The 27,995-nt window shown below is 36.1% G+C and overlaps 1 protein-coding gene across 1 annotated transcript; it reads left to right on the top strand.

The window, feature by feature from the left end:
- The first annotated feature begins 194 nt into the window (after positions 1-194).
- LOC126967634 (zinc finger protein 883-like) lies at positions 195-26,517 on the top strand. The gene is made up of 15 exons (XM_050812201.1): positions 195-569; positions 1,162-1,293; positions 1,654-2,085; positions 2,504-2,623; positions 5,514-5,641; positions 7,206-7,280; positions 7,783-7,912; positions 14,227-14,345; positions 14,445-14,514; positions 14,842-14,864; positions 16,016-16,106; positions 17,666-17,788; positions 18,682-18,792; positions 23,109-23,224; positions 24,429-26,517. Exons 1-15 carry the CDS (start codon positions 459-461, stop codon positions 24,577-24,579), a joined length of 1,932 nt encoding a protein of 643 aa, XP_050668158.1. The 5' UTR covers positions 195-458; the 3' UTR covers positions 24,580-26,517.
- Positions 26,518-27,995: the final 1,478 nt, after the last annotated feature.

The following is a 27,995-nucleotide window of genomic DNA, read 5'->3' as shown; positions in this document are numbered from 1 at the left end:
GTAATTCAAATTTTTTGGAAATAATATGAACTGGTGAATGGTTGGCATTAACACAAGCCATAATTAATTCCATATTTATTTAGAACAACACGAACTCGGTGACCGGTATGTGTTGTTGACAAGTGACAGCAATTTTTTTGATAAACCTATTTGTAGTCAGTGTTCGTTTCTTGTAATTTTGTCAAAATTAAAAAAAAATGCACCGTGATTTGTACACCATTAACCAGTGAAAGAGTTGTAAAAAGTAAAAATAAAATTCGTGAATTAATGTGTAGTGTGTAACGCAGTATTATTATATTACGTAGTATTTACATCCTATTTGGTGTTACCTATCATGTACCTATTGTACTTTGTAGGGGTAATTCTGTTAGGAAGTTGGAATCAAAATCGATTTCATTAAGTATCATATATCCGAATAATTTTCATTTTTCTGAATCGTAAGATTGATAGTAATAAATATGACTTCTGAGCTGAAAATATGCAGAATATGTCTAGCAACAGATGTAAAATTTTTTCACTTTGACCAATATAATCTTAAGTCTTTTTATGAAGAAACATTAGTTTTAAAAGTAAGTTTTTCAAATTTGTATAATATTATAATACTCCACTCCACTCCACTACTCTTTAAAATTATATTTGTGAAGTAGTTATTAAGTCATAAAATTGAGCTTTTCATTTAGCTTTTACAAGCCACTTGTATGTTACCCAGTGGTTGAGTCCGGCCCTTTACTGCTGCAGCCACCACAGCTACGTGTGTGAGCAAGACTCGCAGTTGATAGCTATCAAAAAAACTAAATATCTGTGCATGTTTGCAATGTTATTTCATGTCTTAATTTTCTTTGAGTGCTCTCTGCTACTGAAGGTTTAATGAGCTGCATTTCTGCTGCTAAGGGAAACAGGTCTACCACTCAGATGCTAATGATTACCTATGGACATACACAGCCATGACTGTATTGTGTGTGACTTCTTCATCATTTTGCATTTCATTGTGAGATGTTGATGGTTGTATTTCTCATGACATAAAGTATGACCCAGATAAGGATATACTTCTCACCATTGGACTGTACCAGTTCCCGTGTTATCCTGTGTACATTAATTTAAATATTTTTGATAAAAACTGACATAATATATTATATACTCAGTGTACTCTTATAATTACAGGTACTCGAAGGAGATGAACTTCCACATTATTTTTGCTTTGAATGTGCCACTATGTTAGATAAATTTCATAAATTTAAAGTGAAGTGTCGCCAAGGTTGGGACGTTCTTGGCAACTTACTTTGGCTAAGATCAGTGAGTATAAGTGCCATAGATAGTGTACAATGATAAATTAAATAAAATACTTTTCTAACAGGATTTACACACATTTACTGGTTGTTTTATGGCCTACTTGGCTACTGTTGTAAATCTTGATTAAAAAATGTTGGATAAATAAATAATTGTCATTTGATTAAAATATTGTTAATGTTCTTCTATTATTTTTTGGTGTTTATGGTTTTGTGACTTTTTGCAGTAGTTTAGTTAATATACTTAAATTTATGGATATTCTGAACCCACCCCAAACACAATGGTAGAACTGTGCAAATCTGTTTAATGAAAACATGTTACTTATTAAATTATATTGTATTTGGTCATTGTGTATTACTATTTCAGATAAAATATGAGACTGTGAAGTCTATGAACAGGAGATCATATAATCTAAGCTCTACTTTGGAGGTAACATGCACAGAAAACATTGATATTCTGTTCTCAGAACTGTCAGAAACCACAGATATTGATAAACTAGAAGATGAAGTAATAGCAAAAGTTGAACATAGTACAGATACAGAAGTTGAATGTGACTTTGAAATGGATATAGAAAATGAAGTCAAACCATATAGAATAATTCCAGTTGCAGAAGTTGATATAAAAGTTGAGAAAGCTAAGCCAAGGAGAGCAAGGGTTAAAAAAAAGCAGTTTAAAAAAATTAAGAGAAAAGAACATAGTCCAGTTGGAGAGGATGATAAGATTTACACAAAAAGGCCACAAATTCGTAATTCAAAGGGTTGGAAATTGCATATTATGGATGAGGAAACTGCAAGACAGGTATTTTAGATATTTGATAGAATCTATGTGAATATTGCTGTAAAAGTAGACTTTAGGTACATTCTAGAATAATTAAAAGAAATATGAGACAGGTTTGTTAAAAAAAATTCATTGAAAATTTACTCAAGGTTGATATTATAGTTTGAAACTAAATCCTAATTGAATGGTCTTACATTAAGCATTTATAGATGTTGTAACCCAGAAGGCCACTAATTTCTTTCTCTATATTATTTGTAATGCAAAAAAATCTGTCAATCAACCGAGGTGTGAAGGTGTGGGGTACTGAATGTTCATTGGTCAAATGATCACATTTCAAAGGATTTATATAAGAACTTTTTTCCTAATCTAAGTAATAACAAACATGGAAGTCGGGATATTAGCTATTTATCATAACCCTGATATATAATAATTGTTTCAGAGTTTTAATGCCCGGAAAGAGGATAGCAAATACATTAAAATGCCATTTAAATGTACAGATTGCTATAAAGGATTCTCAAAGGAAGATATACTCAAGCGACATATGCTTCGGAGGCATGAAGTAGGTTTACCCAACTAATATTATTAAAAACATTCTGTGAAATAACAAAATAACTCTTAGCCATAATTCAAATGAATAAATGAGGACTTTAAAAGTGTGACATGCTCGTGAAGGGCCCTACGGATTGATGCATCTGCTGTACTTAATTTATTTATTTATTAGTATCGCCAACGCAATAATCATTAACTAATTACATTAAATATTATAAAAAAAAAAGAAAGTATAATCATACTATGGTAATAGAACAGTAGTTTACTCAGCGGTCTCCTTGAAATTTATACCTATGTACGTCTCAGTGGAGTGTTAGGGTTGGTACATGCAAAAAGAATGATGGTGCGAGTTATGTATCGGGCGTCGGGAATTAAGTTTTTAAAAAGCACTTTATTTAACAATATTTAATGTTACTCACAGGTAAATTGGAAAAAGCCTGATTAAAAAAAATTACAGTTAAACTTAAAAAATCTAAAAGACAATGGGTGCTCGATCAGCACTACGTCGGGGTACGGGGTGGCGACGTATGCAGGTTTAGCCGTGTTGGGCCTGCGTAACTCGCGGCGGAACTAAATATTTAACTCGGACAGCGACTAGGTGGCTCACAGTGTGGCATCAACAGTCTTGTCTCCCCAAGATTGTTTATCGGCTGTTTTTTTTATGGAAAAGGAGGACAACAAGCGTATGGGGTCACCTGATGTTAAGTGATCACCGCCGCCCACATTCTCTTGCAACACCAGAGGAATCACAGGAGCGTTGGCGGCCTTTAAGGAAGGTGTACGCGCTTTTTTGAAGGCACCCATGTCGTACCGTCCCGGAAACACCGCACAAGGAAGTAGGTACATTCCACAGCTTTGTAGTACGTGGAAGAAAGTTCCTTGAAAACCGCACTGTGGAGGACCGCCACACATCCAGATGGTGGGGATGATATCCTAACTTGTGGCGTGTCGTGCGAAGGTGGAATCAGATGAAACAGCTTTTCGAAACACTCCCCGTGATAAATGCGGTAGAGGACACACAATGCCGTTCACACAGCACTGGGTCCCTGACAATTCGAGATGCTCTGCGTTGCACGTGGTCAAATGGATCGAGCTGATACTGGGGTGCTCCAGACCAGAGATGACAGCAATACTCCATATGTGGCCAGAAGTGTTTAAATCATGTACCTAGTCTTGCCATAAATACTGAAACAAAGTAAAAAAAATTGTGTTGGTTTAATACATAAATGTAAAACAATTTTAAATATAAAAACCTTTATCAAAGTGGTCTCCATTGGCAGCAATACAGTCCTTTAAACGTTGAGGCCAGTCATCAATAGAAGCATGCACTCTTTCCATGGGAATATTCTTCACTGCCAATCGTACGGATTGTTGTAGGGACTCCAAATTATCATGGCGTTTAGAGCAAGCCATACTCTCACAAACTGACCATAAATCATAATCCAGCGGATTAAGATCGGGACTAGGCGACGGTCAGTCTTCAGCTGTGATGAAGTCCGAAACGTTCGTTTCCAACCAAGACTGCGTAGAACGAGTTTTATGATCTGGCGCCAAGTCTTGCTGGAAGGACCATTCTTGGTTGTTGAACATGGTGTTGTTAAGGGGCTTCACTACCTTCTCAAGAATGGTAACTTGATACACTTGTGCCGATTTTTTTATACCTTTTTCACAAAGGTATGGCTCAGTCTCACATTCATAGCTAATACCCCACTAAACCATATCTGAAGTCGGATAGTGCCCACGTTGCACTCTGCCGACATATTGGGAAGTTTCCTCAGAGTTTTGAGCATAAATACGGTCATTTTGTTTGTTAAAATGTTGCTCAATTGTGAAAACATTTCTCATCCGAAAACAAAATTTTTCTGTGACCTCCCTTTGCGTACCGCTTCAGTAGTTGTTTAAATTTTACCACCCTATTCTTTTTTTAATTATCAGTTAAGAGTTAAAGAGTTCTAGGTGTTATCTTCATCTCCCAAGATAAAATCTTTTGCTTTAGGACAGGATTTCTTCGAATTCTTTCTCTTCCTGCTTTAAAGACCTTTTTCGTACGAACACTACGTGGACAGTCAGAACTTTTTCTGTCACAAACAGAGGAGGTCTCATTGTACCTATTAATAGCCCGGTACACAAACATTTTACTAATACCAAGCGTATGGAGAGTTTTAAAAATTGCATTTTCTCCTTTGTGTATTGCAATCACAGTGATTCGGTTCTCTTTATCATCCCACTACATTTTAATAACGCAAAATATTGTACAAAGTATTAGCGCCAAAATGAGAAAACTCAATGAATATATATATAAAAATGAATTGCTGTTCGTTAGTCTCGCTAAAACTCGAGAACGGCTGGACCGCTTCGGCCAATTTAGGTCTTGAATTATTTGTGGAAGTCCAGGGTAGGTTTAAAAGGTGAATAAATAGGAAAATGCTGCTAAATTAAATAAAAACAACAAAATTGTTTTTCCTTTGATGTGTCCATACATAATTTCTATGAGAGAATTAATTGACGCACCTTTTGACAGTTCTGCTGTGAAACAATATCATTACGTCAGCAGGGTGCATGTTTTACGAAGTAATTTTTGATGTTATGATATATTATTGACAAATTCATATTAAAGCATTATTTTATTTAGTATATACAGAACAACGTCTGTCGGGTCAGCTAGTAATCATGTAAAAATGTCAGATTCGAAATTCAAATGTAATCTTTTGTTTGTTTGTTTTTAATTGAGACAGTATTTATGGCCAGACAAGTATATGTTTGCGTGCTTCGTTCCGCCGAGCTAGTAGAAAGTTAAAGTACTTTTCTTTACTGTATTGTAGTATCATTTAAAAGTAAAACGAATATTTTGATAGCAAATCTGTTTCTTTTGTGTGTAAATGTGTGAATTTTCTTGACAGGTGAAAAACGGACTTCAATGCAACCTATGCAAGATGCGTTTTAAGTTTTCGTGGCAGCTCCGTAAACACATGCGGGATCACTACACGATATATGAATGTTTGCGGTGTGGATTGAAATGTCCTTTGGAGTAAGTAGATTCGGAATTGACAGTCACAAGACGAACTCTGCCTCATGTTGTAAAAAATGTAAAGCTATCATATATTTATAGCTATATACATGTTCTAGTTGATAATATAATGCTCGCATAGATACCTTCATTTATAAACCATGTGTGTGGATTGATGCATCTACTGTACAAATAAAATTTATGAACGATGCGGGACTCGAACCCGCGACCTTTCGCGTTCCGTGCGAGTCCTCTTCCACTAAGCGAACCGTTCGAGTGACGTGTTGTTGATAAATCTTATTTTTTATTTTATTTTTATTTATTTATTTAAATTGCGTGACATGAGACTTTTTCCTCCTAGGTATTCATTAATAGAGTAGTATTTTTTTCCAAAAGTAACTTTTTCAAAGAGCTTATGAATTTTTTAATATTGGTTTCGGTCTTATTTTTTTTTTATGGAATAGGAGGACAAACGAGCGTACGGGTCACCTGGTGTTAAGTGATCACCGCCGCCCACATTCTCTTGCAACACCAGAGGAATCACAAGAGCGGTGCCGGCCTTTAAGGAAGGTGTTCGCGCTTTTTTTGAAGGTACCCATGTCGTATTGTCCCGGAAACACCGCACAAGGAAGCTCATTCCATAGCTTTGTAGTACGAGGGAGAAAGGTCCTTGAAAACCGCACTGTGGAGGACCGCCACACATCCAGATGGTGAAGATGAAATCCTAACTTGTGGCGTGTCGTGCGAAGGTGGAATTCGGCGCCAGGAATTCTTAAGTGTTCTGGTAACTTATTATAAATTTTAACTGACATTGGGTAGGGACCGGAACAGCTGTGTAATGTTAATTTAGTTTTAGTTTTCAAAAGATTATTTTTATAGCGACGTGTGTTGTGCCATGTATATTCTTTGATCAACTCTCACGTTGTAGCTTCATCTACAGGATCTACTTTACAGTTGATAACCTGCTCAACACCAATATTTGCATATTACGAAATTGGCTTGAGATGTCGCTCTTGTAAATATAAAATCTACTCTATTCAATCTCTCTTAAATTAACATTTACCATACGTTGCTCTGTCGCATTTTTTTTAATGAAAGTAAGGGACGAAATGAGCAGGACGTTCAACTGTTGGTAATTGATACACCCTGTCCATTACAATGCAGTGCCGCTCAGGATTCTTGAAAAATACAAAAATTCCGAGCGGTTCTACAATTGCGCCCATTACCTTGAAACGTAAGATGTGATGGTGTTAAGTGATCACTGCCGCCCACATTCTCTTGCAACACCAGAGGAATCACAGGAGTGTTGCCGGCCTTGAAGGAAGGTGTACGCGCTTTTTTTGAAGGTGGGTAGGTACCCATGTCGTATCGTCCCGGACACACCGGAGGAAGGAAGGAGCAAGGAAGTTTGATCTTATTTGCTGATTGTTTCAAAGTAGGTGAAAATTCTCGTATTTTACAAAGTGGATACACTTATTAACGGATATGACAAGGTACCTACATCTAGTTTTGATGTTTTTGTAAAGATCGTCTGATTGTTACAAAACATGCAACGATCCACATAATAAGGTTTTTAAAATTTCAGAGCCTCAGCGATACTACACGAAGAAGTGCATACTGGTATTGTGAGAAAATGTCCCCATTGTAATGAAGAGTTTAGGTAAATACAATTTTATTTATATTGGAATTAGTTTCGGTGTTGAAGCCGGTATCTTGATAATGTCACTTTTTTTACTGCAAGATATTTGCGAGGCTTGGTTTTTTTATGAAAATAAGGGACGAGACGAGCAGGACGTTCAGCTGATGGTTAATGATACGCCCTGCCCATTACAATGCTGTGCCGCTCAGGATTCTTGATAAACACCAAAAATTCTGAGCGGCACTACAACTGCGCTCGTCACCTAGAGACATAAGATATCAAGTCTCATTTGCCCAGTAATTTCACTAGCTACGGCGCCCTTCAGACTGAAACACAGTAATGCTTACACATTACTGCTTCACGGCAGAAATAGGCGCCGTTGTGGTACCCATAATCTAGCCGGCATTCTGTGCAAAGGAGCCTCCCACTGGTAAAATGTGTCATTGAAGCCGTGGATGCCCCCGCGCGGATGGTTCCCGCATAATGATTGTGATGGTTTTTTTAAACAATTGTTTATCATCAGGCACCAGTCTACGTACTACTCGCATATGCGAACACACAGAAGTAACCACATATGCACAATATGCGGCTCTTCGTTCGTCAGCGAGCTGGGACTGTTACAGCACAAAAGAGTCAAACACTTATTAGACGACGTAAGTATTTTTAAAATTCTCTTTCTTACGTGAGAAGTGATTACATTGACATGTATTTTATTATTTGTTCAAAAGTAAGGAGACTCGTTTTTGACTGTGGTATGTGTAAGTATGTTTGTTGCGTCACTTTACATATTGTAATTGAAATGATTTGTAAAACGATGGAAATGTAAATCTTGATTTAAATGAGTGGAAATGAATTTCCTACTACTTCTTCTCACTAACTCAACCTAAAGGGTTAGATTGTAAGTGCGAAGTAGTGGTAGATTGAATAAGAAAATAAATGTTTTTTTTTTACATTAATAAGTGTCATTTCCGTGACCTACATGAATAAACTGACTTTGATTTGATTGGATTTGACCAGAATAAAATTTAATAAAACTTATTACTATAATGGACTTCGCGTTGGAAAGTACCAAATTAATAATTGGCATTATTTTATAATTAATATAAAGTTATATCTCTGTTTAAATCTGAAATTGAGTCTCGTCATTGCTAGACGGGATGATACCGCGTACTCACTACACTCACCTTGGACGAGGAAACTCCGAATTTTTTTATAAATAAGGGGGCAAACTGGCAAGGAATCACGTGTTGGTGAGTGGTGAAAGTGCTGTCATTTACATAGCAATGAATGTTCTGATAAGCGGTTAAGCGTTACATTGATATGCAGAAGAAAGAGTGTCGGGGATAGCACGGAGCCTTTTGGTTCACCAGTTTATGGATTTTTAACCCATAATACGCTGGTACACGCACCGTCAGTAACGATCTTCATGCTCCGTTCTGCCAAAAAGATAGAGACCCATCTGCGCCACCCCTCGGGAAGCCCATAGGATGGCAGTTTCGCTATATAAGCCACACCCGATCCTAGGCCTTCGTTACGTCCACAGTCCAGACCACCGCCACCGCGGGTGAAATATACAAGAAGATCACCAGCAGAGCGCTCTTAACGGTAACTGCACTGGCAATCGCTGCTAGGCTGATGTAGGTTCCCGGGCAGAAAACATATCTGCCTCCACAAGTAGAACGCAAAAAAATACCGCAACGAGATCCATTCTGCTCAATTATAGTGCCACACGCGGCGGAAAATTAAAAGGCGGGGTCGTGTTAGACATGTGATCGGCACGGTGCTCCGGGCTAGGCAATGTTGCGACGACCCTAGAGGGTAATTGGAAACTAGGTAGCCGTTCGGATGTTGGGTCAACAGAAAGTCCAACAGTAAAGGTGTGTGATCTTCCGAGTCGCACAGTCGTGAACAGATCTACCCGCATGATCGGTAGTACGTGAGCCAAGACATTTCGTATGCATTAAAATCGCCAAGAATCACTATCTCTCCGGTTGACATCTGCTCCAAAACGGAATCTTTCGGCTTTACGTAGGGTGGGGTGGAATGGTCAAAAACTAGTCGTTACCACCACCAAAGAATTCAAGTGAAGGCAATTTAAATAAATAAAGCTAATTATGTCTCACGAAAGTACTATATTATCTTATCGGATATTACGTACGTACCTATATGGGAGGAAAATAATAAAATGTAATCTATTTCTAACGTAAACAGCCGATAAAATGTATGAATATTCATTTCTAATACTATTATAACTTCAAGGACGTCTGTGTTCAATTTATAAAATTGATGTGTGCAATTTATTTCCTGGAATTAATATATATTATAATAATTAGTTTTTTGATTGTACTTGTGATATAATACAAGCGCAAGAAATTCAGCGGGCTTTTTTTTTAATATAAAATATGGATTACAATGTGATATCGTACTATAAACACTTATAATTAAAGAGCCTGATGGTGTTCGCTTTATTCCCAGTCCGTGGTGTCATTAAGAAAATCGTTTATGCTATACTAACCTTTCCCACACAAAAGTTTTTAACAATTCTTTATATTTCGTAATACATTTGTTTTGTACATTTTCTGGGATTATATTGTAGAAGCATATACATCGCCCAACAAAAGAGTTACTAACTCGACCCAACCGAGTAGTAGGCATAATAAGTTTATGTTTGTTCCTCGTTCCTCATTATGATTGTCACAGTTTCTAGAAAATTTTTCAATGTGTTTATGAACATACAGAACATTATCAAAAATGTATTGAGAAGCAACAGTCAAAATGTTAATTTCTTTAAATTTTTCTCTTAATGATTCTCTAGGACCTAGGTTATAAATCACTCGAATAGCCCTCTTCTGCAGCACAAAGATGGTATTAATAAATAAAAATTGTACTATGAAAATAACTAAAGTATAATAATCGCGCCGTATCTATGTCAGTTAACCGTCTAATTTTAAGCGGTTAAGACCGCATATGCTGCAGAACTAAGCCTATTCGCCAACCCTTCAATATGGGGGCCTCACTGCAATTTAGAATCAAGAGTAATGCCAAGAAATACAGCAGATTCCACTGGTTTTACCACTTCTCCATTTAATAAAATATTCGCATCTACATTTTTGACATTTGGCGCGGTAAATTTAATATATTTGGTTTAATGACTATTTAACAATAAGTTATTGGCGCTAAACCAGTAAGCGATGTCAGATAGAGCATTGTTTACTTCGTCATATAAAACTTGGCTTCGTTTCACTTTGAATATAAGTGAAGTGTCATCCGCAAACAATACCACCTTGTGTTTTTGATTCTACAAGGTTAGGTAGATCATTTATATAAATTAGGAAGAGGAAGCTAAGCCAAGCTATGTATGACGAAGTGAACGATATTCTATCTGACATCGTGTACTGGTTTAGCGCTAATAACCTGTTCTTAAATAGCAATAAAACGAAATATATAAAATTTACCGTACCAAATGTCAAAAATGTTAATACAAGTGTTTTGTTAAACGGAGAGGTGATAAAATCGGTGGAATCTGCTAAATTTCTTGGCATGACTCTAGATTCCAAATTACAATGGGGCCCCCATATTGAAGAATTGGCGAACAGACTTAGTTCTGCAGCATACGCGGTTAAAAAGATTTGACAATTAACTGACATAGATACGGCGCGACTTGTATACTTTAGTTACTTCCATAGTATTATCTCCTACGGTATATTGCTGTGGGGAAGCGCTGCCGATATTAATACAATATTTGTGCTGCAGAAGAGGGCTATTCACGCTATTGATAACCTAGATCCTAAGGAATCATTGAGAGCAAAATTCAAAGAAATTAACATCTTGACTGTTGCTTCTCAATATATTCTTGATAATGTAATGTATGTTCATAGGTACATAAGTGAATTTGCCAGAAACTGTCATAACCATAATGTTAACACGAGGAACAGACATAAGCTTATAATGCCTGCTACTCGGCTAAGTCGAGTTAACAAGTCTTTTGTGGGGCGATGTATATGCTTTTACAACAAGATCCCAGAAAGTGTTCAAAACAAAAGTATTACGTTATTCAAAAGATTTGTTAAAAAACGTATGTGTGGTAAAGGTTACTATAACATAAATGACTTTCTTAATGATGCCACAGATTGGGTATGGAGCTACCGCCTTCAGGCTATTAAATAATAAGTTTAATTGTACAATGTTACTTTGTAAATGTTATTTTAATTGTAAAACATATTTTTGATGAAAAAAAAAACCGCTGAGTTTGTTGCGCCCATTCTTCTCAGGCCTGAGGCATTCATTTTGGAATAGGTGTTAGTTTTTTTTGACTTTCAATAGGTGATTTCACATCCTATTTTGAATAAAAATATTTGAATTTGGAGGGTCCAAGAATAGACCCTTGTGGTACCCCCATACCGAGAGGAGTCCCAGGAGATCTGCTGCCATTCACCTCGACCCTCTGAATTCTATTATTTAAATATGAGATCAGAAGTTCGAGTGCAGATCTTCTTATACCATAGTGACATAGCTTCCTGACCAGCGTTGAATGTTGAACACAATCAAAAGCCTTAGATAAATCACAGAAGATACCAAGTGCATTCTGTGATTCCTCCCATGCCTCAAAAATATTCCTGATGAGTTCGACACCTGCATCCGTAGTCGAGCGTCCCCTAGTAAAGCCAAATTGTTTTATATGAAGTAACTTATAAGTGTTAAGCATTTGGTTTAAAATAATATTTTCAAAAGTTTTACTTAGGGTCGGCAGCACTGAAACAGGGCGATCGTTATTCGGGTCAGAAGTGAGTATGCTTTTGACAACAAGATCCCAGAAAATGATCAAAACAAAAGTATTACGTTATTCAAAAGAATTGTTAAAAAACGTTTGTGTGGTAAAGGTATTACTATATATGACTTTATTAATGATACCACAGATTGGGAATGGAGTGACTGCCCTCAGGCTATTAAATAATAAGTTTAATTGTACAATATTACTTTGCAAACATATTTTTTCGATGAAAAAATCGAAAAAATAGCCCGCTGAGTTTGTTGCGCCCGTTCTTCTCAGGTCTGAGGCATTCATTTTGGAATGGGTGGTAGTTCTTGACTTTATATAAGTGATGTCACATCCTATTTTGAATAAGAATATTTCAATTTGAAAACATTTAGGGGTCAAAAGAGCATAATATTTCCAACTTAATGGTCGTTAACACCAGGGTCTCTTGACCCTGCCGGATGTCCAGAGGCGGTTTTGCCTCACCATTTCCCATCACGCGAGCCTCTTGCCCGTTTGCTATAAAAAATAGCAGCTGACCTTTTTTTCAAGTGTCCACTAATGCAATAAACTGAAAACGTCATTCAGTTGCGATATTATTTCTAAATAGCAATAGTCATTAGACAGTACAATATTGTATATTTCATTAAAAAGAGCGCAGAGCGCCATTTGTTTCCGAAGCGGTAGTAGTATCTAGTACAGGGTGGTGCAATAGAACGTGCATATTTAAAATATTGATTAAAAAATAAATACAAAAGGTATAGTTAAAATCAAACTGAGGTATTATTAAGAAATAACTGAAGTTTATTTTTTAAAAATAACATCGTCTAAATGATGACCCTTTCTACGACGACACTCCTCTAATCACAAACGGAAGTTATTGAAAACTTTCTTCAGTAATGCTGGTGTAATTGCTGCTATTTCACCACGGATATTCTCCTTGAGCTGATTGATGTTTTTCGGATTATTGCTGTAGACTTTGTTCTTGAGGTATCCCCACAAAAAAAAGTCAGGAGGCGTCACGTCTGGACTACGTGGGGGCCATGGGATATCACCTCTTTTCGAAATCAGTCTGCCAGGGAACATCTGTTTCACAACCGCCATGGAGTCATTTCATGTGTGACATGTAGCTCCGTCTTGTTGAAACCAAGTCCTAGAATTCACTATTCTTGAATTTTCAAGCTCTGGAGCCAAAAAACCTTCCAACATCGCAACATAGCGTTCGGTATTAACAGTGACGTTTTGCCCCCGCGCATTTTCAAAGAAAAACGGTCCAATTATTCCTCTACCAGAGATTGCTGCCCATACTGTCACTTTAGGACTATGCAGTGGTTTCTGGTGCTTGAGTTTGGGATTCTCACTGTTCCAGTAACGACAATTTTGACGGTTTACGAACCCATTGATATGGAAGTGGGCCTCATCTGAGAAAAGGATATTGTCAAAATTGGAAAATCGATTAAGCATTTCATTAGCAAATGCGAGCCTTGCTCCGAAGTCAGACTCTTTCAATTCTTGTGTTAACTGCAGCTTGTAAGGATGCAGTTTAAGATCCAAGTTTAAATTCGTTGCAAACTTCGTCTCGATAAGTGTAAGACAGACGATCTCTTGCGAGTAGACATTTGTGGATCTCCTCGTACAGACTGCATAACTCTCTCAATATTGTCGTCGGTCCTAGATGTTCTTGGACGACCTTTTGCTTGTGGTTTAAACGTGGAACCAGTCTCTTCAAAACGCTGTACCCATATTTTAATTAAATTAGCACTCGGAGCTTCACTAATTTGCCGTAGTCCATATTCAGAACAATATAAACGCCTAGTAACGATGTATGAACGAGAGTTCTCGTAAAATGCGCGCACGCAAAATGCGCGACGCTTCCCGTCGAAGTGACTCATAGTGACTAAAACTCCATGAACCCGCCTACCCAACGATGCAGACTCCCCCCACCCGCGCACTTTCTACCCCGTGAAAAAAGATGATGCAATATGCACGTTCTATTGCGCCACCCTGTGTATTAGAAATAACATCAAAAAGAATTTTAATAGAATCAATCTTGAGAAAATAAAGCCTTTAAAGTGATTTTGATTTAATTAAGGGGCAAAAAATTCTGGATCTGAAAATCTGGATATTTGGGAAATGTCTCACTCAGTGAAAGTGTTATCCGCCATTGTTTTTTTTTCGAAATGTATTTTAAATCTCGATTCATTATTTTAGGAGAACCAAGCTGATGAAGATGTGAGCACGTTCTGCGAGAAGTGCAACAAGACCTTCGAGACTCGGAAGGCGTTCGAGTATCACCTGTTTCACTCCGCCATGCATATCGTGACGCCAGAGTGAGTGAGACAGACTGCGCTACATATTATAAGCGATTATTTCTCTCTCATAATAAGATATATAGCCACTTAGATATAATGCGAGTGTATTTGTTTCAGAGATGGAAAGAAAACTATAGTCGATATACAACACACAAGGAAAGTACTTGGGAAACGGACTCAAGCGATGGTATGAGCCTGAAGAACTATTATTTCGTATTTTTTTTTTGGATTTGTAAAGGGATTTTATGATTCCTATCCCTATTACAATACAACGCCGCTCAGGGTTCTTGAAACACCCAAAATTCTGAGCGGCAATTTTGTTGTGCGTGCAATGCTCAAAATAGAGGTTAGTTCTAAAGTCACTATTTTTTTGACGTTTTCACGGCTGTCATAGTCTATATAGACGTATAAATGATCTAAGCCTACCATAATAAACTTATAAATGAAATAAAAACATTTTTGACGATGATAGTGAGGGTAGTTTTAAAAAATTATACACTTTTATTTGTTTCAGATATCAGAGAAGCTGAAACAGCTGTAAGTAAAAACAAGCCATTTGTAACATTGCCAGCTTTAACAAACTATACTGCGAACTAAAATCAAGTGACGTTAAATCGACTCGCTCGTTGTGTAAACTTTTCAGAAATATCGCCCTCCATCGTTGAGTGGTCGAACTCCTAGCTTATTGTACAAGATAACAGACTATGCGAATATAACATCTATCAGATATCTGCACTTTTGCGTGCAGCATTGCAGCTCCCTCTGGCGTAGAACAATCGACATCGTTATATCCTGGTACAAGTAGATCTCGACCTCCATGCAGACACTTCAAAAGTCACCTATCAAAAGTACCGTTTGCAAACTGACGGCTGCGTTATTTTGTTAAAATCCAACTCTGCCTTCACATCTATTGTGTTGTTTTTCTGTTTACTGCCTTTTAATCTTATGTAGGTAATAACCATAAATTTTAATAAATAGAGAAATTTCAAGTCTATCTAATTAAATTTTTTAGATGTAGTTCTTAGAGTCAATACAGCAAAACTTTCATATTTTGTAGGTTTACAACTTTTGTTTAACCAATTGCATTTCTGGGGTTTTTATAACTTTTAAAGCTTTACTTGTAGAAAGCTCCCTAGTTCAGATAGGTAGGCAAATTTATAAAAACACTGGACGCATTGATGCGCTTATAGACTTAAGCTATATGCTCGATGGCGTCAATACAGCTCCCAAGGAGTAGGTCTCAAAATGTACATGGACAAGACGAAATTGTTGAATGAGTTCAGCGCAGGACCGATCATCGTGGAGATCTTTGGGGGAGGACTTTGTCCAGCAGTTGACGGCTTCCGGCTGATGATGATTGATGCACTAAATCGTAGCAACGCGTTGTAACAGCCATTTCCGCAATTGTAATCATAACATATGTATGTAGCTTCTTTGTATTGCTCTGTTCCGCTGAGTAAGTTCCTGCTAATAATGCACGTCCTCAATACATTGCTGTTTACCAATCGATAATAGATGGAGTAATTTATCTATCTTCTTGTTGATTTTAGTGAGAACATTTAATTTTAATTCATCTTTATTGAACGATCAAGTTTACACAACTGGTCTGAGAACGTACTTTTCAAACTACCTTAATTAATAAATATTAAATAGTATTATATAGTATCAACCTGATGTAATAATTTCAGAAATAGATACGAGGATATAAAATACACGACGGATACAAGGATCTTACGAAGATTGCGAAGAGATTTCAAGAAACCGACGACATGCCACCAGGTACGTTTCAAGTCAATGTCGAAGCCAACTATTTATTCGAATAGATTTTAATACACTTGAATTGAAATTTACCTCACCGTTGCTTCTGTTTCGTAAAGCTGTATAAATGTTAAGAAAGAAACCTGCAAGAAAAAATTAATGCTGAATGGTCTGCCGGCTCTTAAACCGTGCACGTTAATTCCATGATCACCGGAAAGTCAAAATTTTTATTTGCATAGGTAATAAATTGTATTTTTAAAGTACATGTTTGTCATATTTATGACGTGCAAATTTCACAAAATAGCCGTTATAAAGCCTATTTTAATATAATTTCTTAAATTTGATATTATATTTCGAATATTAAACATTTTATATGTATAATATAATAAAAATAGTTTAAATAAATAGTTTAAAAAAACTAAAAAACACGCTTTATATAAAATTCAACAAAAAATATATTTCATTATAAACAAAAGCGTGGGGTGTAGAAGAATTATTATTTTAATAATATCTTAAAAAACACCCCACGCTTTTTTTTACATAGAAATATATTTTTTTTTATAATAATTCTTCTACACCCCACGCTTTTGTTTATAATGAAATATATTTATTTGCACTATTTTCAAAAAATTTATTAAAATTTATTTTCTATTTTTTAGTTGAATTTTATATAAAGCATGTTTTTTAGTTTTTTTAAAACTATTTTTTATTTTTAATTTTTAAGTTAAATTTTTTAGATTGAATGTAGGGATTTTAATATCTGCAAATAAAAATATTTTAGTTTATTGGAAGATCACTTAATTCAACGCCATCTATTCGCTTCTAAACCAATTAGATACTATAATTTTGTGGAACTGTCTTGACATGTCGTGCGGTTCCTTTGTAGTTTACAATTTATTCTAAAATTATATAAATTGGCAAAAATCTTATTTTTCATATTGAATAATGGAAATAATCTTGTCAAATTAGTGTAATGGCATCGGTCCTCGATAAATCTACAAAGTTTGAACGAAATCTAGCAGTTTAAAGTGGGTCAAAATCGCGCCCTAAGAAGGGGTTACAAACATACAGGTGAAGCTAATAAAAAGCGTGTAATATGTCAATTATTGATTGACAATATTCGTCTAATGAATATAAAAGCCGTTTTTTGGTATGGTGTTATTACATGCACTAGTTTTAATATTCGCAGTTGAGAAAATTGCCGATTTAAGTAGCACTTACTTATGATTTTAGAAAAACACACAAATCATAATTAAACATAAATAACAAAGCTACTTAACTAAATAAAAAAATATCAACATATTTATTTATTTTCGTGGTTACAGGATTATTTTATTTGTCGCATACTAAGGATGAAGTATCAACTGGACAAACAATCCTATAAACCGGATAATTAAAAAACAGTAGAACATGGTGAATAAGCATGGCTTTTGATGCGATGAGAACGATAATTAGGTTTTTTTCTTAAAGAAGTGCAGTGTATTCTCGATACAAGCCTACCAAATTTGCAAGTTAGTTGTTGTGTATTCAATTAAAGACAAATTTTGAGTCAAGTGAAATTATAAAACTTTATGCCACAGTGCGGCAAACACTTCGAGACGCAGGCAGCGTGTATGAAGCATCACATCAAGGAACACCCCAGGACGTCGTTCTACGCGCAGAGCGACCGACACATCTGCGAGATATGTGGCGCATCGCTTGCGGTACTTTTTCTTTAGCAGTAATAAATACATATTTTAATATAAAAGTATAATTTTGGCTTTACCCTTAAACGTCATTTTAAGTGTAAGAAGTCCTAAACCAAGACTGGTATATTCTTATTGACTATAAAGGCTTTTGAATTGAAACTGGAAAGGCTTTCGATGCAGTTTGTCATCATACTCTTGGGCATAACTTGATAAGCCTCAATACTTCCATGATATTACAAACGAACCTATTTAATAATCCATGCAATTAAATTTCAAAATTCGTATTCTAATTAATTTTTCATCGTTTCCTAATTTACCAGTTGTTATGCCCCGGGTATCTATTCTGGGTCCTGACTTCCTTTTTAGCGTACTTACTGTATCTAATGTTTTGACGTTAATACGTAGATAAAACTTATTGAATTACGTGTTATTTTGAGAATGTCCATAATTATTTAAGTGCGGCAAGTAAGTGATACATTTAGTGTTAATCCTGCTAAGTTTTATTTGTGTACCTGCCGGTCCGCGTTGCCTTAAGTTAGGAGTTAAACGTGTCCTCCACGAATAATCGGCTGCCGCTGAACTCTCTACTGAAAGACTGGGCTAGTTGGTAATGTTAATTCCTGCTGAAAATTGGACACGAGTTTAGCTTCTACACGAGGCATTATGACTAAAATTTACTAATTCTAACATTTCAACAAGCAAAACTCAGTTAATAATACTTAAGAGCGAGACTTAATTTCAGTAAGAGCGCCAATCAAAACCAATTGAGTCCACATGACGACTAAAGAAAATTCTGACAAAAACGTATTAACTGTTACTTCGTTTTTCTTTAAGTTAACAATTGAAACAGGAAAGCAAATACCAAAATATCGACGTTATTATTAAAATTATGTGTTTGTATTAAATAGCCTGGCAGTGTCGCCACCCATCAGAACACTCACACCAAAGAGAAGATCTACAAGTGTGATACATGCAGCAGGGAGTTCTTCACCAGCATGAGTCTTAAGCGACATCAGTTGGTAATTACACTTCCAATTAGCTTCTCTTGTGTGTTATTTGTAATTTTCCGACACACTTGCTCGTTAAGTGAGCCTTATTAAATCCTTCTTAGGTATACAGGGTGTCCCGTAATCAGTGGACCAACGGGATACCCGTGATAGGGGTGGTCATCATCTCTCGAAAACACCAAATTTTACTGTTCTAGGGCCAGTAGTTCAAAAGATATGATTTTTTAAGCATTATTTTGAAAATTCTACCCTTATCAACACAAAAGTTGAAAAAAAATATTTTTTATTTTTATTTTGCCCTGTTTCTTAACTTAAGGTGGCTGAGGAAACATGTGTCTTCACAATTAAATCCATTTTTGTGAATAAATATTGCCAAATTAAAAACCAAAACATGCGCAAATATCAAATAACTAAATTTGCAACGTGATGTTTGAAGCAAGCTAGTGCAAAAAAAATGTATGACAGCCTTGCGGACCATTATTTAAAAAACATCTGCAGTTCATACTGATTCCAAAAAGGTATAATTAATCATTATTGTGAAACAATAAAAGACAATAATTATTTTAAATCAACATTAGATAGCAATTTCTTGGCGGAATTTACAATAAAACAAAAGTAAATAGTTAGAATTTTTTTATTTATTTCTTATAATAAATGTTCGAAATGTCTTCCTCTTACTCTAAGGCATAGCCGGCATCTTCTTATAAAATTTCTTTTTAAACTTTTTAACGCCCTTTCATTATTTTTGACTTTTTCACTCACCACATTCAGTTTTTGTCTTAGCTGTCTTTCGTTATCGTTAACGGTTTCATATACGGATTCTTTAAAATATCCCCATAAAAAATAATCCAATGGATTAAGATCAGGTGATCGAGCTGGCCATGGGATTGTACCTCCTCGTCCAATCCACCTACTTGGGTAAGACTCGTTTAAATATTCCCTCACTTGTCTGCAATAATGAGCGGGTGCGCCATCATGCTGTAACCACATCCTCTCACATACCTCCTGTGGTACATTTGCTAATAAATTACTTAAGTCATTTCTTAAAAATTGCAAGTACCGAGCACCATTAAGCCTCGGTGGGAGCTCAAATGGACCAATAAGTTTACCATCTAAGATTCCAGCCCACAAATTGACTCCAAACTGGTGCTGGAATCTATCTTCTCGTACAATACGTGGATTCACAACAGCCCATTCATGTAAATTATGAATGTTAAACACTCCAACTCTTTTAAAACACGATTCATCGCTCCATAATATTGAATTGAAAAATAGTGGATCTTGTCGGCATCGGCGAAGCATCTCTGCACAAAAATCTATCCTCCGTTGATAATCAGCAGGTAATAGTGCCTGCACTCGTTGAATATGATAAGGGTATAAACTGTTTCTTTTTAAAATGCGATGTACTGTTGTTTTTGCTATACCAGTACGTCTTGAAATACGACGAACACTCGTAGAAGGTTCTTCTGTCACTTCGGCCAGTATTTGAAGTTCATCGACTCTTCTAGGTCTTCCCACGTTGTTTGCAGCTCCGGGAATTCTGCCTTCTAAATACGCGTTATTTACACGGAGAAAAATTCGATGATCCGGATAGCGGTCGCGATTAGGATAGCGCTCACGATACGTACGGGCTGCTTGCCGAGCGTTTGCATTACACAGACCGTAAATAAAATACATCTCAGCATATTCACGAGGAGTATAGGTATTAGGCATTTTATAAAATCCGGGCAAACAGTATCCAAATCACAAAGACAAACAAGGTCCAATTCAAGCGTCAGTCACCAAAAAAAAGAGTCGTAATGGTAGCGAAGTAAAAAACACGTGTGCAGCTACGAGCTATGAGCAAGTCTCTGATGAAACTAAGAATAATTTGAAAAATTAGGGTGTGGGGATCATAGGCGTCGGCCAATAGGACCCCGTAAACGAAAAAGGTACCTGAGCGAGAAAGAGATAGCATATTGTGTTATCTCTCTCTCGATAACAAAATAATTCTCAGAATAGATAGCGCTTAAATGTTTCTCGCAATTGGAGTCTAAAATTGGTTATTAAGTTATTTTTTTTGTAAAATGTAATATTGTTATACCTTTTTGGAATCAGTATGAACTGCAGATGTTTTTTAAATAATGGTCCGCAAGGCTGTCATACATTTTTTTTGCACTAGCTTGCTTCAAACATCACGTTGCAAATTTAGTTATTTGATATTTGCGCATGTTTTGGTTTTTAATTTTCAATTTGGCAATATTTATTCACAAAAATGGATTTAATTGTGAAGACACATGTTTCCTCAGCCACCTTAAGTTAAGAAACAGGGCAAAATAAAAATAAAAAATATTTTTTTTCAACTTTTGTGTTGATAAGGGTAGAATTTTCAAAATAATGCTTAAAAAATCATATCTTTTGAACTACTGGCCCTAGAACAGAAAAATTTGGTGTTTTCGATAGATGATGACCACCCCTATCACGGGTATCCCGTTGGTCCACTGATTACGGGACACCCTGTATAATCCGAACTATAACACACGTGCATAATATTATTAAACACTAGAGCGTAATATAATAATTATCACTACCAAGTTAAGTTAGTATCTAACTGCAAATTATATTATATTAGAGTAAGCAGAGCATTTTTAATTTAGCCGGGTAATACAGTTATTTGTAGCAACAATCAGGTTTTATGCCGCTATATTAATTTATATTTTTCCAATAAAAATGTGTTATAATTAAGTCGAAAGAACATTTATTATTTATAACTCACAATAATTTGTAATTGATCACTAAAATCGCATTTTATCACTAAAATTATAATTTTGAAGTAGGCTGTATTCTATATGTAATCATTCACCTTACATTTGGCGCGTGGAAACTTAGCTCACTTGTTTTATAATATTCTATTATGGAGTAGGACTTAGCTGCTAAGTAATCAATGAAAACAGGCCAGTTTTATTACTTTAGTGTGCGTGACAAGCTAGGTCTTATCCGCGCGATTTGTCTCTTCATGTTAGTGTCCGTACATTGCACAAAATTAGAGGTTAACTGTGAAAACACAGCTGTCACAGTTTATCTAGACGTATAAATGATCTAAGGAGTGGGAAGAAAAATGATGTTAAGTGATCACCGCAGCTCATATCTCTTGCAACACCAGAGGAATTTCAGATACCCACATTTTTTGAAGGTCGTATATTCTTAGAGACAGCGCAAGTTCTAAAGTTCAGTGAGAGAAACTTCCTTGAAAACCGCACTATACAGGAACGTCACACATTCAGCTGGTGTCGATAATATTTAAGATGTAATGTACAGTGATTTTAAAAGGGCAATTATTTTTGAATATTTTTCCGATTTTTGTCAAAGAAAGTAAATTTAGAATCGGTGATGGTGTAACAAATTTATTTGACAACACAAAAGTGTTTTCATAAATCTACTCGAATAGAAATATCTAAATTTGACCATTTGGATGTGTGTCGTTATGAAGGCTCTTTCTGCCATGTATAACCGTCGTCAATCCCTGCAGCATTTTTTTTGAAGTGAAACTTCTTTAGAATCGTTGTGATTTGAAACTCGATGAAACGTAATAGAGACACGAGGCGATGACGATAGAGACATAAACAGGTAAATGTACCTGTAGGATTCAGGAGAATGATATAGCAAGCATTATACAATGTTTTGGTACCAGGCGATCATAGTTGAAGAAGAGATTGTCTTATGTGTGACGCGATATATTTTGACGTCATTCGCATATTTATACATAGACACCAGGAGAATATAGATATGGTAGCGGTGATAGTGATGTCTTTCATAGCGGTTGAAAACATGTGTCATCCTAGCAACATATACCAGGACTTCATATGCAGCTTAGAGGTTAAAGTGCTGACCATTTTGAAGCCAAAATTAGGGCTCCGTCCGAGCGCTTTTACCATCTGAGCCAAGTGACGCGTCGATCGTAAATCTTGGTATGTCTTGTTCAACTCTCAGATTGTATGTACGTAAATTGCATTCAAATTTCACTCATAAAATTTGGTTGCGAATTTCATTTATATATTTAATCCTAGAATTGGGGGGATTTATCACTTAAAATAACAAATTAAAACACACAAAAAAAAGTGACTTTATTTAAAAGTTCTATTAGGAATCGTTGTACACAGTCAATAACTTTATAAAAAATAATAAACATTGGAGAGTAAACGCACATGAATAGGTACCATCATTCTGGACAGCATTTACATGTATAGTGTGTAGTATAACTGTGGCGCCTCTCAACGGCTTTTCAGAGAAATTATATTTTTATTCATTTGCCTAATAATGTGTTTTAATATAAAAAAAATTACATACAGACGCATACGGGTGAGAAGCCACATAAATGTTCGTTATGTGACAAACGTTTCACACAGAGCAACAGTATGAAGCTCCACTACAGGACATTCCATCTTAAGGAACCCTACCCTAAGAGGTAAGAACTGCTCGTTGCTAATTGTATCAACCAGTAAATTGCTCCTTATTGCAGTCTTTTCATCTCTCAGTTGGCCTAAGCACTGCATGTTTATGAATCACTCTTGTGCTTTAAGGGGCATTCATTATGAGCTTTAAGGAGTCAAAGATTAATTGGATTTTCTTTGATTAACGCGTGAATTACACATTTAAAGAAAAAAAATGGATTACCGATAGCAATATGGGCCTTCCCCAAAGACTTCAACAAAGATGGAATGTATGGAATTCATTTGATTATTAGTCCATCTTGTGGGGGGCCGTCCCTTCAACTTCCTTACCGTGGCCGCCAATCGAGACTTAGACAATATTTTCATTTTCATTAAAAAAAACTAGCTGGTCTTGGCGCTTCAACGCTTCAACCTAAATAAATGCATATCGATATAAAATATCATATATTTTTTTTAAATTACGATATAGAAAATCAATCAAAAATATTTCGTTCTTTCCCAGTTCTTGTAATGAATAAGGTCAAAGCAGAACTGCCAAACTGTGTGTCAAAGAGAAATAAAATTTTAAATTAAAAAATATCAAGGCTCACGAATTTAAATAACAACAATCCTATCTCTAAAGTTGTAGGTATCATACTGCACACAGTGTGCAAAAGTTGATAAAAATCCGTTCAGTAGTTTAACAGTTCATCGCGAACAAACAACGTGACACGATATATTTATATTTAAAGAATACGGACGATCCGTGATTTGAACCCTTTTTCTATTGAGATTACGCCTCCAACCCTCTTAGCCCAACGGGTCTCATATCGTTGAGGTTCGAATCCCGCAACATCTTTAAATTTTGTACTTTCATATACAATTTACATTCATAATCATCATCAACATCATATCAGCCGGAAGACGTCTACTGCTGGACAATAGCCTCCCCCAAACATCTCCACGATAATCGGTCCTGCGCAACCCACATCCATCGCATTCCGGTTATCTTAGCCACATCATCGGTCCATCTTGTGCCTACCAACAATGCATCTTCCGGTACGTGGTCGCAATTCGAGGACTTTACTGCCCCAACGGCCATCTGTTTGTCGAACTATATGCCCTGCCCAGTGCCACTTCAGTTTCGCAATCATTTGGGCTGTCAGTAAATTTTATTCTCCTACGGATCTCCTCAATTCTGATTCGATTAAAAATTACATTATAAAAATGTATTTCCAGAATAAGAAGAAAAAAGAATGAAGATCCGTCTGACAACTGTGAGACATCGAGTGACTGTGACTCCGGCCAGAACAACCCCGAACAGTCCCGCCGGGGACTCGAACCGGCTGTCCACGAGAACGGGGCCTACTTGCCCCTCTATCCGAACTAAAACAGCCAGATCAGAGAAAAACGTGTGAAAGAGATGAAATAATCTTGCAGGCATTCGTTTTCTCTTTCTAGAGTTCGTGTTGAGCCACGTTAGGTCTCGTACCCTCAAAGACTGTTTATCAATACTAGAATAAAATAGTTTTTCCCACCTTGCTGAAATGCTCGCTTTTAGTCCCTGGTACGAGGAACAAAAGTGGCCGGTTCTCAGTACCTTTGTCCCTCGTACCAGGGACTACCAGTGGGAGGCTCCTTTGCACAGGATGCCAGCTAGATTATGGGTATCACAACGGCGCCTATTGCTGCCGTGAAGCAGTAATGTGTAAACATTACTGTGTTACGGTCTGAAGGGCGCCGTAGCTAGTGAAATTACTGGGCAAATGAGAATTAACGTCTTATGTCTCAAGGTGACGAGCGCAATTGCAGTGCCGCTCAGAATTTTTGGGCTTTTCAAGAATCCGGAGCGGCACTGCATTGTAATGGGCAGCGCGTATCAATTACCATCAGCTGAACGTTCTGCTCGTCTCGTCTCGTATTTTTATAAAAAAAAACTAAACGTGAACTTTTTATTCAGGTGGGGAAAAAAATCGTATACGCACCACGTGAGATAAGTAGGACATTTCCACCATTGACAATATTCCACGGATGAGAATGACCTACTTTTCTCCCTAGGCGCAATATACTAATTTAGATTAGTAGATACTTGTATATAATATTTATGACGTTATCGTACATAAGAGGACTGTAGGTCCGTTTTATTTTTGTGTATATTATGAGTAGGTTTTAAAACTTTCTGGCTTTCTATAGATGTATGTGTTGGTGTATTAGTGTTTATTTTGTTTGATGTTAAATATTTGTGTAATTAATTCATAAGTAAAAGACTCTTGCAGTCTAGGTGGTTATAATTGAAAGTTATTTTATTTGTGAGGCTAGTCTGCAATCAGTAACATTAACTATTACAAAATCAGGCGCATTTTTTAATGCTCTAACTCCCTCTATCTGGCTAGCAGATTCTTTCTTGAGTCTCTTACGGTCGTTCCCAATATTCAGTCTATCTCTTACTTGAGATAAAAATCATATCGCTGTCCCAATAAACTTATCGACGGTAATTCACCTTATCCGTACACGCTGTCTGTCAATGGGACGACGTATTGCTTACCAGCGATAGAAGTTTGTATGGAAAATGCAATTCATGCGTCCCAATATAAGGCGATAAGAATGACTTATCGGGTATAATGGGACAGCTTCAGATTATTGACTGCTAATTACTGACAATAGTAGGTAGTAATTTATCTCTATCTGTAGATAGTATATTGGGAACAGCCGCTAGTAATTGGCTGCAGTAGAGAATGAGATAGTTGGTTGTGTTGAGCTGCCAACCGCTTATACTAATGTCGGTTTAATTATTGTATGTATATTAGGACACTGCTGATACAACTCTAACAATGCTAATAATAATATTGACACACTTTTAAAATTAAATTTATATAGTAAATTTATGAACCATGCGGGACTCGAACCTGCGACCTCTCGCGTTCCGTGCGAGTGCTCTTCCACTGAGCCAATCGTTCGAGTGACGTATCGTTGATAAATCTTGTATATGTGTTGTTCAACTCGAACACGCGAGTTCGCGGGTTCGGGTCCCGCATCGTTCATAAATTTTGTTTATAAATATTTTTTTGTATAATTAATCCCAGAAGTGAGATATACTTACTTAAACTTACATAAATACATATAAACATCCATGACTCGGATACAAGCATTCATATTCATCATATAAATGTTTGCACCTACCGGGACTCGAACTTGGAATCTCTAGCTCAGCAGGCAGGGTCACTTACCACCGAGCTATAGAATATTGTTGGGAACTCTGATATTAAAGCTTGTTGCTTTTTTTATTTATTTATTCGGAAACCCAACAAACGCACACTAATATATAAATTACATACAAAAAATAAAAAAATATTGGAAAATCTAAAAGTGCACGCATATACGCTCAAGATATATTTTTTTAAAAAGATAAATTTCGTATCAAATCGAATTACCTACGTTTAAAAAAAACGAGAAGGCCTACAGTGGTGATTTTCAAAAGGAACCTTCTCTGCTTAATTCTGAAAATTATGAAAAAAAAAATTAAGCCGTTTCGTCAAGTCATTCTCAAGATATCCGTACCACGCCGTTTTTCTTTGAACCACACAACTTTTTGTATATTAATACGAATTCGACAACTTAAAAAAAGTATCAGGATTATTCATTAGTGTCTCAGCTTTATATTGATGTGCTGTTTAGAATGTGTACGAGTAATAGAAAAAAAATGCAGTTTAAAGAGTGGAAATCGTGTGAACTTGACAGGTCGGTTATAAAGCAGAACCTCGCCGCTTCTCGTTCGAGGCGTGCAATATATCTAAGTGTACAGATAGATAACTTACAGGGTTACACATCATTCATTAGCTGTACCTTCCTTACCATATTATACAACTTGGACAACAATAGTTAAATATTTTAGTAAAATTACAGTTTATCTAAATATCATGTTAAAATTAAAATTAAGTGCAATACAAAACAACAGTATTTACTTCTAATGAATTAATTCTAATTTATGATGAGACACATACACTGAGTACAAGGAGTAAGTTTTTGAAGCGAAAGGTTCATTGAAAGAATTAGTTGTTTAAGTGCCAGTGGATGTTTTTTTAGTTTAAGAACATTTGAGTTTTGGTGTGCCCAAAATAGCAAATATGGTGATATATACGAAAATATAAAATAAGTTTCAACTGCCTATACCTACCATTTTTTTAACTTCTAAATAAATAACTACATGTTTACAGTGAAAATACGTAAAAGTTTTAGGTAGAACGAGTTAAAATCACAAACTAGTCAATCTTTAAGCTTAGCATTGAATTTGATAAGAAAATTTTCTCAAAATTGATTGCTTTAGAATTCTTTTTGATGTCATTTCTAATATACTAGATACTACTACTGCTTCGGAAACAAATGGCGCTCTGAGGGAGAAGAAGCGGCGCAAGAAACTCCCAGCATTCTTTTTTTTGTTGTCTTTTTTATTCGATACTAGCTGACCTGGCAGACGTTGTTTTGCCATATAAATTATATATGTAAACCTTCCTTGAGCTTCAACGAATCTATTACAAAAGATTTCATTGAGATCGGTCGAATAGTTTAGGAGTTAGGGAACATACAAACATACATTATCTTTTATATATATAGATAGATAGATATATTCCCTTCTTAGGCTTTTTATTGTAGCGTGGTCGTCTTTCCCTTTTCAATCAGTATTTACCGTAGTAAAGAAAATATAGGCAATCCCTTATTAGTCATGTGTTCGGGAAAACGGGCGTGTATCTGTCTTGAGGCCGAGATGTTAACAGCTTGGATTTCATTTGTTTTTATCGTGGAAAAAGT

The sequence above is a fragment of the Leptidea sinapis genome, chromosome 13, assembly GCF_905404315.1.
Source record: "Leptidea sinapis chromosome 13, ilLepSina1.1, whole genome shotgun sequence".
Lineage (NCBI taxonomy): Eukaryota > Metazoa > Arthropoda > Insecta > Lepidoptera > Pieridae > Leptidea > Leptidea sinapis.
This window is presented reverse-complemented; position numbering and strand designations above follow the sequence as displayed.

Coding starts and splice junctions, on each gene's coding strand:
- LOC126967634 (XM_050812201.1), top strand. CDS start 459: ATGACTTCTGAGCTGAAAATATGCAGAATATGTCTAGCAACAGATGTA. Junction 14,865..16,015: donor TCAGAGAAGCTGAAACAGCT/GTAAGTAAAAAC, acceptor TAATAATTTCAG/AAATAGATACGAGGATATAA. Junction 23,225..24,428: donor AAGGAACCCTACCCTAAGAG/GTAAGAACTGCT, acceptor ATGTATTTCCAG/AATAAGAAGAAAAAAGAATG.